Raw genomic sequence first — 16232 nt, 5'->3', positions numbered from 1 at the left:
GGAAAACATGTATTTTTAGCCTTTATGAGGTTGTTTCAGATTTGAGGATGTTCTGAATTCGTCCTTCTCTCAAAAATTCATGGCTGATTTTCAGAGAAAAAAAAAAGGGGGAGGAAAAAACAGCAAAGGAGGAGTAGGAAGGAATGAGGTGTGTGGTTTTATGATACAAGAGTAAATTGTCTTGTAGAATACAAATTGATAAATATATAAACCTATATATCTAACAAAAATATAAATCTAGTAAATTTATATGCAAGAGCAATAACTATGTAAAAGTAAATATGTCATTGATATGCAAGAGTAAAAAAATCCCACTGTTTTTTCTCCTCTCTTGTGGAAATGGCCTTTTGTGTGGTTAGAAACTTAGGAATAGTCCTGGTCAGTCAGTGCATCATTGATTTAAAAACCAGCAGTTCTGCCTTGATGACTTCACGTTTGTGAGACCTTGCTCCCCATGTGGAAGTGGCTCAGCCTGTTCCTGACTCAGCTTTTCCTCTGCAGCTCCTCTCTCTCTTCTGGGGGTGCTGGTTTGCATTACACTGAAGTCAGCAGAGCTGGGGGCTGTAACTCAGGGTTGGACACTGCAGAGGAAGTGGGACCTCAGCCATTTGTCTCCATGACTTCTTTTTATTTCAGACGGGAGTGGGAGATCCCTTTTGCTGATGCTGTACAGTTATGTCAGATTATGTGCCAAGTGAAACCATACCTGCTCTGCCCTTCAGCTGTAACAGATGACACAGATGGATGTAAGCTGAAAGTGGCATTATACATAGGGGAATTACACTGTAATGATTCAGCCTTTGTAAGCATTTTGTCCAGGACGCCATACTGATGATATGTATGAAAACACTTCAGCACAACCCAGTATTTGTACATTCATGAAAATAAGTTGAATTAAGATGTTACTAAGAGTGGGAATGTTTGCCAAGGGCAGTAATATTCAATTGGAGGCCCCAAAGCTGTAGACTGCAAACTGCAGATTTTTTTTTTTCCTCTTGTGAATTCCTTTGAAGTAATTTATTTAGAATCAAAAGAATTTTAAAAGATCTTTTTCACCCTCATTTATGTGATTTCTAAGACATTTTGTCTTGGAAGACATTGATGTTTTTGAGCCATTTTTTAAGAGGACTTGTAAGTGTCAGTATTTCTGTTACTTCTGTTCTTCCAAGTTCCTACTACTTTTAGGTTTTTTTCAGAAGATAGTACCCACTGTGATACTTCCTGTGTGATAATCTTTTGCTATTACGATAAATATTTCCTCAATGACTGTTTTAAATCATTCCCTTTCTCATTTCTTCTGCAAATCTTTTAACTCTTTTTTTTTTTTTCAGCAAAATATTCCCCAACCATTTATCACACTTTTCTGAACTCTTTTTGATGAGTAGCTTTGGATTGAAGGCAGAAGTGTCATATTGCATGTGCTATGCCAGGTTCAGGCGATAAGCTCGGAATTAGTTCGGCCTAACCTTAGTTTGGTTTGGAGTAGGATGCAAAGATCTCAAAAGAAAGAACAAATGACCTCTGTTCTTGATTAATTCAGTGGAGTGGTATATGTCATTTAACCTCTTTGCCTCATCTGTAGGTAATTTTGTTTTCAGTGTGGTTAAAACCTGCAAATTAACGTGAATGCTAGATGAAACAATACAGAATTCATGATTTTTATTACAATTTTTGATGCCTAGAATGTCTTCAGTTTGTAACAAAGCAAAAATTCTTCAGAACTTATATTAAAAATATTGACAGTGGTTCTTTGAAACAAAATGTACTGCTTCAAAATTCATCAGTTGCTGACTGAAAAAAAAGGCACTTACATTACTGACGTTGTTACGATTTTAATAGTAACCATGAAATTGATGGAAATTATAGTTCCACTTATTAGTTGCTCTGAGTTTTCCAGTTATATTAATACTTGTTTCTCTCTTCAGGTGCAACGGACCTTGCCTTTCCTGCTTCAGTCCATGACAATATAGTTTGCAGTAAAACATTTCAGATTCTTTACAAAAATGAGGAAGTTTCTGTGAATGATGTGATGATTTTCAAAATAAAAATGCTGATAGATGAGAGGAAGGTAATGTGCTGTTCAAATTTACTATATTCAGATAATTTAGGCTTTGTTATGTACAATTTGAATTAGTACAAATAAGGGACCTGAGAGATTTCATGCTTCTACAATTTCTTTGTAGATTGAGGAGTCGCTTAATGAAATGAATTTTCTGCTAACATTAGATTTACACTTCACGGATACAGACTACTCGTAAGTTTAAATACAAAAGATTTTGTTAAAGCAAGAATATATGTTAACTCTTCAATCTGTTTAAATCTGTATTATGTATAGGTGTAGTGTGTTCACATTAGACATAAATGATGGTAAAAAAGAAATCCAGTGCTGAAATCTCTTAAGATTTCATAACTAGTTAGTCTCATTCTAATTTTTTTTTTTTTCTCTGGGGGAGATGCCATTGCGTTCCAAAGTATGGACTTATGCTAAATTGCTATTTGTGTCAGTTATTAATAACTTGCACTTTAAACATGATTGTTCTAATTGGATGTTGTTCTGTTAATTTCTTTTTAGACCAGATGACCTGAGCACACTACAGCCAATAAGTAGCCGAACTTTGAAGTTGCACTTTAACCTACACCAGGGCCTTCATCATTATGTCAATGTCATGTTTGATTACTTCCACCTTTCTGTCATATCGGTTATAGTCCATGCTTCTTTGGTTGCTCTGCATCAGCCATTGATAAGGTAATCTCTTGCTAATAAAATGCAAATAAATTATTGAATGTCCAAATGGAAGTATTATAAAACCAGAATAATCAGGAAGGAGTTAGAAATATAGAAATATACTTCCATCTAGACATATTATTCCGTATAGAAGTATTATTTTCTGTGATGATTTTGGAATTCAGGATCCAGAGGGATGAGAAACTTTTTGTTTTATTTAAGATTATCAGAAACACATTTTGAGGGTTTTTTAATTAGAAAGAAGAATGTGTAGTGTAGAAGAGAGAAAATGCCCGAGGCCAGAGAAGTGGAGGAATGTATAAATATCTATATTTATATGTGTATATTTATATGTATAAATATTTATGAATTTTTTAATCAGGAAGGTTGACTGCACACTATACACAGTGACTGAAATAGCTGCTCTTAATACAAATAGGGTGCCTTCTGTTAACTATCTGCACCGTTTTCAGTTACTGCTGGAATGGCAATGATATCTGCAAATGATATATTTACCATTTTATTCAGTAAATGGAACTGGAGAATTTATTTTTCTCTTTAAAAGAGATTTTGGCTAATTTTTGATGGAGCCTTTTTTATTTCATCTACTTGTGTTACCCTTTTCAATCTCTGTTTAGATTGTGTCTCTGTGTGAAGAAGGGCTGTACAGTCAGTTAAACATATGAAGTATTCTTTGCACACCTTTGTTTTAGCATGTCTATCTTTTCTTTCATTCATTCTTCAAATACTCCATGCTACTGCCCTCAAGTGTCCTCATGTTCAAGTCCAATCTGTGCCATAAATGCCCAGACCTTTAGCTTGAGGTATTCCCACTCCTTGTGCCTGTCTTCACATCATGGAAAGCACTATCTCTGTGTATGTTCGACTGCTGTTATGTGCTGTAGGGCTGCACTGGTTTGGAGGATTCAGCTGGCTTTCATGGGGTTTTGTCCCTTTTTTAAACCCTGCAAGTTGGTTTGAATTGTTTTGGTGATGTGTTTTAGGCATAGTTGTATAGTATATGCACTAACACATCTGAAGAGATGGCGTAGCCTTATATGGGAGAGAAACAAGTACTGAGAAGATGGGAGTTGTTGTTGAAGACATAATCTGATAAATGCACTTAAATGCACTTAAAGTAGCAGCATGTGTGTAAAATGTATATGATCACACTGTCCCACAAGTGAAATTCAGGTATTTAACCTATATAGATTTTTTGTTGTCAGAAAATGAAAACAGGTCTTGGCACTAATTTTTAGTCAGAAACATGTTTGTCCCTACTACCTTTTAAAAAGGTTGTGGTGAATCTGAGGAGTTTTCTATGTGTTTTTCCTCAGTTTCTGGCTTTTCAAGTGATCATACAATAATGCTATTTAATTGTAAACCTCAGCTTGATACGGTTTGTGTAAGGAGATACTGAAACAAAACAGCAGCTTCTATGTTGCTTCTGTTACCGTGAGAGTAGGGGGTTGCTGGTATCCACAAAATCATTTTAAGCATTCAACTTGTCCTTTAAATCAGCTTATGATGGGGAGAGGAAGAAACTTTATAATTTACAGTGTTTTATTTCAGCTGAGCTCCCCCGTGTAGCAAATACTTAATGGTTGCTGTATCCAAATCTGGCTCACTTTTCTGGAACACCTGTTTCTGCAAAACCTGAGAATTGCAGATGTCACTCCTCTTTGTCCTTTGGGCTTTCATGGGTGACAGTTTGGTCCTCTGTTTGGATCATGCTCATGTTATTGGCACCTCTTCCTTTCCTAGGGGTGGTCACTTTTTGAGTGTTTTCTTCTTCTGGGTAGCATTCAAATTCACCTTTTCTTGGGAACAACCAGTGTTAACACGTCCCTTGAAAGAGAGAAGATAATTCTACTTGGGTACAGCCCTGGACTCCTGTATAATCTACTCTTTTCTTAAATATGTAATTGCTTATTTCTTCCTGTTGTCTAATAGTCCCCACTTACTGTGTTCATTTGTTTTCCATTCATCTTTCCTAGTTGTTACTACAAGGCTACTGTTGCAGGATGCTCTGTCCTTCCAGGAGTTCAGGATAGGATCTCCTCCTCAGCAGGCAGAGCTCAGGCATTCTTTAGGAAAACAGCAATGTCAGCTTGTGTAACACCTTTCAACTTCCTTCTACTGCTTCATTTTTCAGAGGTTAAGTCCTCACAGCAGAATCCACAGAAAATTATTGATTCATACCTGTTATATTTCAAAATTTATCTTTCTGGTTTAAACTTTCAGGAATATTGTTTAAATTAATTGAAGCTTCCATTGGAAGTAAAGAGGAACAGTATGTTCAGATTATCAGTTCATTTGTGCTTTTTGCAGTTTTCCTCGCCCAGTGAAGAATACGTGGTTGAACAGGAATGCACCAGCACAAAACAGGGACTCTGTGATTCCTTCTCTTGAAAGCGTGGTCTTTGGCAATAACTACACAAAACAGTTATCAGCAGACGTAAGAATATATATCAGTTTAACATTTTATTTGTATTCTGTTGGGAGGTCTGAATTTTTATCTTTTCTGCAGGAATATTATTTGATAAAGAATGAACTTTGTTAGAGTTGTTTTGGCACAGCATGTGAAAAGGGAAGTGAGAAAAATTGTTCCAAAAGACTCTTACCTGCTTCAGGAATGTACATATGGGAAGCTTACAATATTAAGTGTTTGACCTCCTTTTTCAATGTCTCGCAAACCATTGAAAATCACAAAAGTGTGGATCAAGTTTGTGAAAAGAGGCAATTGCTTATCTTTTTAGATTTAGTGTTTAGCATTCTGCTAACACTTCATTTATTATACAAAATTAATATGTGCCTTTTCTTCTTTATTCTAGGGTTGCAGTTTTGTTGTTTCAGAGTCTTTCCTCAGCCATGCTTATAATTTCCACTATACACTTTGTGCCACTTTGCTGCTTGCTTTCAAAGGGTTACATAGATATTTCATTACAATAACCAAGGATCTCCCCTCTTCCCACCGAATTGAACTGGGTATGTTCAATTTCATAAAATGTATCACTTTCTTGTGAATGTTTTTTAAGACCTCTTCTAGACTAAACTGTCACTGATGGCATATCTCTTATATCTAAATTTTTTTTGCTTAAACTGATCTGAAATTTAGTAACTGAAAAATCCAAAAGAAACAAGTACTATCACATCTTTAAAAAAATGAGGAGATAACAGCCTTATTCTATGGAAATAATATTTTTTCTTCTTGGTCTTGATTTGTGCTCGTATTTCAAATAACTGAGTTTAGTGGTGGGAAAGTTAGAGAAGCTATTAATCCAAGTAGCACACTGCACTTTGTTGTAAGGAAGCATTGCATATTTGTACAAAAATCTAAATTTTGTAAGCTTTGAGAAGAATATTTGACTGAAAACTTACATGAAAAAAGACCTACAAGAAAAAATTGCTGCTGGCTTAGTTTGTAGTTTAACTTTTTAAACACAGTTAGTTGCCCTGAAGACTTCTAGCTAATCACATGTGATAAAAGTAACTGCAAAAGTATTACATGTGATGTATAGAAAGGTACATGTTCATTCCTCTTCTGTAGAATGAAGAAATATTAGACAGCCTAACCTTGATTTGTGAACTAGAAGGGCAGTGGAAGTAAGATAGGAAAATGTATTGGCATTGTAAACAATGATTTAGACTTTTTCCTCAGCAAGCATATCCTCTTTTTAGTCATGTTCTATTAAAGAAAAGAAAAAAATCATTTGGCATTTATATGGATTGTAGACAATACTTACTGATTTTTGTAATGTTTAATTTTACCAGTGTCAAAACTAAGCACAGTGAAAACAGTAAGATTGGTAATTGAGATATGAAAGATATAGTAAAATTGTGATGTGGTCAGTTAGTGATTCAAAGACAGAACATTTCACTTCTAAATTACAAAATATGAAGCTGTTTTTGGTGGAAAAAAAAATCAGGGAGGATATTACAAATCTGTCCATAGAAAAATACTAGAAACTGAGGTGTTTTCTTCATAGAAGCAAAAATACTGCTATAGTTAGTGCTACATTTTTCTGTCAGTTATCTTAATTTTGATACGGAGGGAAACACCTTATTAATGGAGTGACTCAACTTTTAGTTTTCTTTTTAAGGTCAAATTTACTTTTTCCTAAATCATGGAATCAGAGGGTCATTTAGGTTGGAAAAGACCTCTAAAGATCATGAAGTCAAACAGTTCACCCGGCAACACCATGTTCACCACTAAACCACATCTCCCAAGTGTCACATCCAAATGCCCTTGGAATGCTTCCAGGGATGGTGACTCCACCACTTCCCTGGGCAGGCTGTTCCAATGCCTGACCACCCTTTCAATGTAGAAATTTTTTCTAATATCCAGTATAAGCCCCCTCTAGTACAACTTGAGACCATTTCCTCTTGCTGTGTCACTTGTTACCTGGGAGAAGAGCCTGACCCTCACCTGGCTACACCTCCCTTTCAGGCAGTTCTAGATGAGCAGTAAGATCTCCCCTGAGCCTCCTTTTCTCCAGGTGGAAGAATCCCAGCTCCCTTTGCCACTCCTCACAGGAGTTGTGCTCCAGACCCTTCACCAGCCTTGTTGCCCTTCTTTGGATTTGCTTTACTGGCTTGATATATTGAGTTTGATGGCACTATTGCTGTTCTAAGGATAGGCTTAGACTAAATCTTGATACTTAAATGTTTCAGGTATGATCTTCAGTTCCCCTAAAACATTCCTCTAAAATATATATGAAATAGAGAAAAGCTGCCATTGAGTTGCATACTAGCAATGCAGCGTTGGGTTGTATCTTTCAACCACACTGAAGTTAGCAAAACCACTCACAAGCGTCAGTGGAACTTGAATCAGACCTTTTCTCATCTATATGGGTAATTTAGCTTATAGGAATGTAGTTTTGAACAGAAATGCTCACAGTAAATATCTGAAGAGAAAATTACAAGTTAGATTTACCATTCATTGTACATATACTACTGACAGTTTGTTTCCTGTGGGTTTAATTTTTTATTTTTATTTTTTAAGTCTCTGCTAGAATTACTTGTTTTTTCTCATATTTATAAATATCTTTTTCATTTATTTCAGTTATTTTGTTGATACATTGTTTGGGACAATTGAAATAATAAAAAGTACTAATCATGGAAGCTTTAATTATTACTCACATTTTGCTCATGAAAAATAATACCTACCATTAACGCTAATGTTTCTAAAATCCATCAGCAGTTAACAAAAAAAAGCTGTTTCTGTAATGTCTATAAAGAAATTGAGGCTCTCTGAACTTCACAAAGTATACAATTGTAATTTGTGCTTTTTTTTCGTTTTTAAAGTAAATGAACTTTTTTATAGTGGATATTTTATCTGTGAAGTTTAAATGGGCATTGCAGAAGAGAATATCCAGTCCTGTTTAAACTTCAGAATCATCACTTTTTTGTTTAAGATAAAATTATTCTCTCTTTAATTTTGTTTCTTCTGTTTGCTTTGCTATTGCTCTGTCATATAATTTTAACACAAAGCACTGATTTTGCAGAAGCATGTGGAGACAGCTGTTGGACTCAGTAATTGTAATTGAGCATTTAAATATTACTGGTTTCAGGAAATAAAAAACACTACCTTAATGTATGTATCACAAGTGATACTTAATCTAGAAACTACACTAGAATGGTATGTTTTCATGTACTGATCTAACTGCACTAATTGCTGGGCTAGCAATAAGCTCTTTTACTAACTTTAAGGCAAATAATAAATCACAGGTGAAAAAAGAAGTGTAGTAACTAGTCATGTGTGTACAATCCCTGTAACTAGCCAAGGCCAGCATGCAGGTCCTTTATGAACGCCTTCTCAGAAGAAAATATCCACGAACCCAGAGATTCGCCTACCTAGGTATGTTTCCAAAGCAGGTGATATAATCCCTCAGATTTGTATTAATACTATAAAATATTATATTCTTATTAATAATATAAAATGTATCTCCATTTGGTGAAAGAAACAATTTCAATATTCAGCCATAGCAAACATGTTGAACTCTGAAGTCTGCAGAACTGAGCTACAAAATTCTGGCTGAGTATAGGTGATAAGATGAGATATCATTGCTGTTTTTTGATTGAGTGTTGTTCTACTTTACTAAACAAAACTGAGTGAGAGTTCAGTCAGTCATCAACATTTAAAAAATAGCTTAAAATTATAGCTTCATTTAATGCAACACAGACTCATGATTTTTAGATAATTAAAGATAATTAATACCTTTTCTTTCTGAGAAATCTTTCAGATTCCTTCTGGTATCTCAAGACTTAATTCTTCCAAACACTACACAAGGCATTATGAGTGCTTAGGGTGCATTTGTCCATACCTACATGGGTGAATCCTCCCTTAGAGAGTGTCAGTGTGGGCTTGATGCTGGACTAAAGATTCAAGTGCTGTTTAAGGAAGTTTCAGCTGGGCAAAGGATATAATGGCAGTTCAGTCTCATAGCAGATCACCAGCTTAATCATCTATAAATGTGTTTTGGTTTTATTATAAAAAGGAAATCAAACTGGTTTTTAGCAGAGCCAGCAAAATCACATCAGATGTTTGCTGGGTTAACATTACTTCTACAGAATGTAAGTGCTTAATTTCCTTTTGTGTTGTGTTAGCTCTATTCTGTCTTCTCTTTTTTCATATAGCATTGGGATATTAATATAGTTTGTGGTTTTCCATAATGATTTTAGATTTCTGAGTTTTAAATCTTGTTTAACAAGAGTATTCTCAGTTGAAGTGTGACAAATAATCAGTATGGTGTCATAGGGAAAACATTTAATTTTTTCATTAATGACAAAATCTGTCTGGCCATACTGAAACTAGTATTATAGCTTAAATTATTTTCACACATTTTCAGAAAAATTATCATGAGGTACTGTTTAGCAAAAGGTACATGTAGTTTCTTTAAACAGCTTTTGTAAACTTTTTTTCTGATAACATCATACATTTCTGCAGTTTGGTTTTTTTTTCAGAATTTTGAGTTGTGTGAGTTAATTTGTGTGGCATAAAGTTCAAACCTAAGCACGATGAATGCTGTTAGTTGAAAATCAGTATATACTTAACAAGTATAGGTGGCATAATTAAAATAGAAGTTGAGTATACACACTGTTGCTATACTGTAAACCTCTGTTCATTATCCATACCCTGAAGTTATTACTGGGGCTTTCAAGGCATATTTTGTTACTGTGTGTCTTTAAGAAATATTGAACATTTTTGTCCTTAATACCATATTTCAAAAATGAAATATAAATTATTTTATAAAAATATAAACTAAAATTGCCTGCTTGTTACAGGCAATTTTAGGGTTTATGAATTGTTCCCTTATTACTCATACTTCAGATGCAGAAGGAAATTAAACATAGTATCAAATAATTATTTGATTTATCAAATCCCCCAAAGTAAACAGGGCTGTTTAACAAGGAAAAACATTTTCATGAAGGAATGTATTTGTTTTCTTCATAAATGAGTCATTCAAGGTTCAGATCCAGTTTAAGCTGCCATACTGTGTTAGATTGATCTGCTCTTGACATTGAGCTACTGAGAGATCGGTTAAACAGTTTTATTGACTAAAAAATAATTCCTCATACAACTAAAGACTTGTGTTTATATTCATGTACCTTGTAAATGATATACCTTTGGAAAAATGATACGGGAATAAGGCTTCTCCAGAAAATCTGGTAGAAGAGGAATTCTATTGTCTTGGTTTTAAATGATGACAATGCTACTGTATCAATGGATAATCTGAAAACTGTATCATCTCAACTACAGTATTTTCAAATTTAATTTTGAACAGAAGATTGTTGTCCTTGACAAGGTTTCATGATAAGCAATCACGATAATTGCAAATTTTTTTTCTTAATTATGTTCTGTCCTCAATCTCAGGAATTGCCATGAAGAATTTTAATGGAAGTTTATAGTTTACTTAATAACTGTGGCACTTAATATGGTTTCAAGTTTTATTTAATGAATTCTTTTTCATGTCTTAAAATTGTTTTGTGAGATAATTTGTTTTACTCTGCAACTTGGAAAGTACATTACTCATGGGTATGTCCTCTCATCTTTCCAGAAAACATAGATGTAGATACTCGTCTTACAGAATTGTGTGAAGAAGTCAAGGTACAGGGCTTTTTTTCTCATGTATTAAATAAGTGAAATAGCTATAAAAGTAGAATGTGCTGATTTTATATGTGACTTGGGAATAAACAGTTTGTTTCAGGTATGACAGCATGAATGTTTTTTGCCAGCAGTTATTTCAACTCTTCTTCCAAAGAGAAAATGTGCAACTGATGCTAAAACAGAACTGTTGATCTGGTGGCTAGGTGTGTCAGTGGTAGCTGTGTAACTATTTTTATCATGAAACTGAAAGTTTAGAAAGGTGCATTACTTGTATGAAAATCACACTTTGAATTTTTTGCAGTTATGATTTGATTTTCTGGGGTTTGATGGTATCAAATAACAATGGCACAAGATCAAGCAGTAGTAGGTTTTACAAAAGGAGATTCTGCAAGTCATCCCCTCATCTGAAAGTACTTGTTCCGATGCTGTCTCCTTTTCCTGTTTTCTCTGCTTTCTCAAGGAAACACTGTCTACTTTAAATGGTTTTGTCTCCCCATCTCTCTCCTTAGTCAGAACTAGCCCCAGCTGAATAACTGATTTATGGGTCAGAGCGAATTCTAAAGGTCTTAAAACTACTTGAAAAATTATCAATGCTTTGCTGCCGAGTGGGTCATCTGCCCAAATTGGAAGAACAGTCAGCTCACCTTTAGTTACTGCAGTAGTAGTAGAACTGCAAGAAAATGTAATATGGCCTTTCAAAGGATGTAATTTGTAAAGCTGGAGACAAATTCAGCACTGCTAACTCTCTATAGGCAACTAATAATCTTACCTTATGTATTAAAATAGTTCTTATATTTACATAGCTTCTCTAAATTCATTAGTTTCTCCCTTACCTTGCTAAATGTTTTCAGTTTTCTTCTTTATGTTCTTTTGTACAGTTCTTATCAAAAGTTTCTCTTATTTCTCTTATTGGTTAAATTGGCGTTTCCATATTCCAAATCCTTTTTTCTACTAGCTCTGTAATATTGCTACAGTTGGTTCTTTACTATCTTTTCATTTTAAACCCTTTGCCTCAGTGCCTTATGGGCCAACAGTGAGTTTCTGAAAAACTGTGTTATTTTCTAAAATGGCAGGGAACATAAGCCTAGCTATCTACAATTGCTGTGGGACTGTATCACAGGATTACAGATGTTGTAAAGAAAGCAAAACTTGTTTCACACCGAATTTGTCTTGGTGTGATCTAGTTCTAGGAAGCCTGTGCTATTACACTGCTTCCTGACTATGCATAAAATGTATGTAGATATATATAGCATCTTATAAAAGTTATTGGGAGTCATAACTATTCAGAAATAGAGATATCTTTATTAAATTCTTATGATTTTATTGAAGTTGGACTGACATAACAAGTGTCGATTTTTGGTTTCCTGATTTCTCTTCCTTTCAGGCACACAGTATTTTTATATGTTAGAAAATACAAGAGTTGAACTCAGTTATCTTTGCCATAAGTAGAATTATTGCTTTAATATTTGGACAGGACCCCTAATTCTAAAAAGCAATGGGATAATATTTAATACAACTTAAAATAATCTATTACTGTTGTAACATAGATTGATCCAGTGTCTTGGTTTGAGGACACCCCAGGACATCCAGTTTTGGTACTTAGTTCAGACAGTTCTCATTTGGAAGTTGCTCTTTAAATTAAAATTCTCACGAAGATAAAGTTTACATTTTTTTAAATTCTTGTCTGTACATTATGGATTCATCAGTGAATCATGTAAATCTTTTTTCCTGACTTCAGAAAATGGAAAATCCTGATGAACTGGCAGAACTTATAAATATGAATCTTGCCCAGCTTTGCTCACTTCTGATGGCTCTTTGGGGGCAGTTTCTGGAGGTCATTACCTTACAAGACGAGGTCACAGCTTTGCTAGCACAAGAACATCACACATTAAGAGTAAGTATTGACCCAGGGACCTTCATGTGCTTACTGGGACACATTGTTATGGAAATGTGTATCAAAATGAGACTCTAGATTACTATTTGTCTATTTATATTTTGGAAAGCTGGTTGGAATTGTAAAGGGAGCTGTTGCTTTTCATTCGTTACCTTGTGTATAATGTATTATGTTGTTGGAATATAATGCATAAAACATATTATTTATGTTTATGAACCAAGTAATTCACTGTTCTTTTGAATAAGAAATGCAGTTCAGAAGGCAGATTGCAGGCTGTGGAATAACACATTTGTGCAGACTGATATACTATTCTGTGGGAGCCATGTCTAGTGCTCACCCTATATTTTACTTCTCCGCTGCATTTAGGCTGCCTGTTTACATCACAAACAAAGTGTATTTCTTTCTGAATTAAGAATTTATGATGTTAATAAGTTTCAGAAAGTCTCTTAATGGATTTTGTAAAAGAAGTGTATGTGAAATGATCTGGCACGTGAGTCTGTGTGTGTGTACTAACACATCTATCGTGCTGTTGGTCTGTCTGTGTGCAATTGCTGTGGGCTCTCTGCAAGCAGAACCACAGCAGTACTGTTCCCATAGTGAAATATAATCCAGTGTGGACTAAAGCATTGCTCTTACTTGATAAATCACATTGGTTAGTGAGGAAATCATGGTTGTGGAAATTGCCTGTTAGAGAGAATAAATGGAATCTTTCAGAAAGAATGCAAGGGTTATTTGTTTGACTTGTGCTAGCCATAAGAAGGGGATAAATTTATTGTCTGTCTTATGAATCTTACTTACCTTTCTGTGGTTTTTGTATAAATACTGGAATCCCTCAAGTTAACTGGTGGAAGGTACGAAACAAGAATACTGTTTTGTTTAACCTACTTTGCATTCAGCTGCTGGTATGTTAGTGTTTGTACAAATTTATATTTAATAAAACCAAAGGAAGAATTAATATATTAATTTTTACTGCTCCAGAAAAGACACTGCTAATGATTATGTATTTATTTTCTTAAATGTGTGTCCTGGAGTGACTTGATAATGTTTGTATGTGGTTCTTTTAAAATCTGTGATGTAAGTCGTCCTCCTTCACTCATAAATGCCTTAATTATTGAGTTTTCCTGCAATTGTTTTCAGGAATATAAATCAAAGTATTTATTATACTATGGGAATTGAGATATTGCACATATTAGAAGTATTTTTGTGATGCTTTCCAGATTGAAAAAAAATCAAATAGGAGTTCCCTTTCACCCTGTGAAAAAAAAAAAAAAAAGAATAATTTGATTTCATATCTGCATGCCCTGCATCCTTTTGAGTTGCTGTTATGCTCACTACTTTTGTTATCTGTCCACTGTGTTTTGTGGATACTCTATAATCAATCAAAGACTGGAGAGGAGGTGCAAGGCATGGGTAATCCTTAAATTACATTTTTATTTAGTGCCTGATAGCAGAAAGCAAGCAGGTCAACTCTGTAAGAATTGCATAATAGAGCGTTGAGAAGGGATTATTACCTGAGCGAACTTAGATAGAACCAGCAATGTGATATTACTTCATTTTAAAATGGACACTTGTTTTCTGCACTCCAAGATGACATGAGCTTGTGTGAATACTTTGCAAATATATGTAATTAAAGTATATGTAAGAAGCTATTGCTCCACTGGGCTTCCCATGTGGCAGTAGAGCAGGAACTCACAATCCATAAATTCAGTAAACCTTTAAATTAAAAAGAGATGCTAATTTTCAGCCTTATCTTTTCTAAGAGTGCTCAGTTGCTCAGTTGTTGGTGTTGGATCTTGTTTTGCAGTGCTTATATAATAAATTGTAACTTTTATTAATAATATCTTGAGAATTTGTATTCAGAGGGATTGTATAAACATGTCTCGGGAAATCTGCAGAGATGATGGTGTTCCACTGCAGCCATTTTCTGCACATGCCAAGTGATGCAGGCTCTCTGGTTATTGGACTTAGTTAAGATTTAAAAGATGATCTACTAATTCTCCTCTTTGGAGATTATATGGTGACATTTAGAGTCATGGAATTGATAAGGTTGGAAAAGACCTTTAAGGTCATCAAGTCCAACTATCAACCCAGCACCACCATCTCATTCAGCACTAAACCAGATCCCCATGTGCCATGCTCAAATGCATTTTGAGCACTCCCACAGATGGTGATTCCACCACTCCCCTGGGCAGTCTGTTCTAATGCTTTACAACTCCTTCTGTGGGAAAAAAAAAAATTAAAAAATAAAAAAATAATAATAAAAAGAATTCTACTGTCCAACGTAGACCTCCCCTGGCACAACTTAAGGCCATTTCCTCTTGTCTTTTCAGCTGGGATATAGCAGAAAAGACCAATTCCCACCTGGCTACAACCTCCTTTCAGGTAGTTGTAGAGAGTGATGAAACCTGAGCCTCCTTTTCTCCAGGTTAAAAATGAGCTGCTAATTCTCCTCTTAGGAGACTTACCTGTCCTTTCTGGAATAAGAAACCTTTTTATTCTGGAAATGGATACTTTGATGTGTTCACTACTGGATGCTAAATCTCATTTTATCTGTTCTTCTTGCAATATTTCCAGACTGTACCTTCCACAGGAAATTTCTGCCTGGGAAAGTTTATTAATGAGCCCTTTTAGGGACTGATTAATCTGAGTGGATAAGATACTTGTGTTAAAACACCCCCTAGAAAGGCCTGTCACCTGTATTTGGTCAATTGACTTTCACCCTCTTTGCACAGATCCTTATAAAACAGGTGTTTCTGCTGAAGAGTTGTTCAAGTATTGAAATTATTATTTTAATAATTTTGCTTATGGTTACTTAAGTGTTTCAATATTTACCAATTTTCAAATACTTTGAAAAGCTCTACATTAAAAAGTGAGGAATACTTTAGGTAAAATTGAACATCCATCTACTACATGATCATACTGATAAGGTTTACAAATGTGTTTTATTGAAAAAACTGCTCAGAGTATGTTATTTTATATTACAAAACGTTTGAACACCGAACTAGTTCATCTCTTTGTTCTATAGTGACATCTTCTGGTAGCTCTGAATGTATTCTTCCAAATTTATTTCTTTTCGTTTGTTTAGTCCTAAAATAGGAAAGCTGAAAACTAAGATCTCTGACTGCTATTCATAAATATGCAGACACACAATATGTATTCCACAGCAGTTTTTATACACAGTTCTTCTGTTTACATTGGGAGTACCATAAAAACCATGCCTCTGGGAAGTCTGTCGAGATTAGGAGTAGGCAGCTGCAATTTCCTCCTGCAAAGTCCTTGTGGAGTCAGCCCAAGTCAGTGGTTCCTGCGTCATAAGCAGAGCTGGCAGTGACTCTGTTTCTGCAGAGCCTGTTTAACAGTGTCCTAGCAAGTGCCTCAGTCCTTCAGTAAGTTAAGCACTGATTAAACAGAATAAAGTACTGTTGATTTGGGTTCTTTCCTCTCATTAATAAAGACTTATGTGCTTTTGGACCTTGCTTTCAACTAGTTTTATACTGTTGTTA

At 34.8% G+C, this 16232-nt stretch overlaps 1 protein-coding gene and 1 long non-coding RNA gene across 4 annotated transcripts in view; one reads left to right on the top strand and one right to left on the bottom strand.

The window, feature by feature from the left end:
• FAM135A (family with sequence similarity 135 member A) overlaps window positions 1–16232 on the top strand; it is a 66258-nt gene that overhangs the window by 26807 nt on the left and 23219 nt on the right. Inside the window, exons 4-11 of one of the 2 annotated variants that reach the window (XM_066179714.1) lie at window positions 1926–2068; window positions 2184–2254; window positions 2573–2746; window positions 5057–5183; window positions 5560–5713; window positions 8508–8585; window positions 10786–10835; window positions 12574–12729. In XM_066179714.1, the coding sequence (XP_066035811.1) occupies window positions 1926–2068; window positions 2184–2254; window positions 2573–2746; window positions 5057–5183; window positions 5560–5713; window positions 8508–8585; window positions 10786–10835; window positions 12574–12729 (953 nt within the window). The remainder of the gene's footprint in view (window positions 1–1925; window positions 2069–2183; window positions 2255–2572; window positions 2747–5056; window positions 5184–5559; window positions 5714–8507; window positions 8586–10785; window positions 10836–12573; window positions 12730–16232) is intronic. The other variant, XM_066179715.1, reaches the window with a different exon arrangement.
• The window catches only part of LOC136287209 (uncharacterized), a 29106-nt gene continuing 26651 nt past the window's right edge, over window positions 13778–16232 (bottom strand). The window contains exon 4 of one of the 2 annotated variants that reach the window (XR_010720096.1): window positions 13778–13981. This is a non-coding gene — a long non-coding RNA (uncharacterized lncRNA). Of the gene's footprint in view, window positions 13982–15634; window positions 16034–16232 lie in introns of those variants that run through there. The other variant, XR_010720098.1, reaches the window with a different exon arrangement.

This window comes from Chamaea fasciata, unplaced genomic scaffold (assembly GCF_029207755.1).
Source record: "Chamaea fasciata isolate MVZ Bird 193981 ecotype frontalis unplaced genomic scaffold, bChaFas1.0.hap1 SCAF_3, whole genome shotgun sequence".
Lineage (NCBI taxonomy): Eukaryota > Metazoa > Chordata > Aves > Passeriformes > Sylviidae > Chamaea > Chamaea fasciata.
The sequence above is the reverse complement of the archived record's forward strand: the minus strand, read 5'-3'. Positions and strand labels throughout refer to the sequence as shown.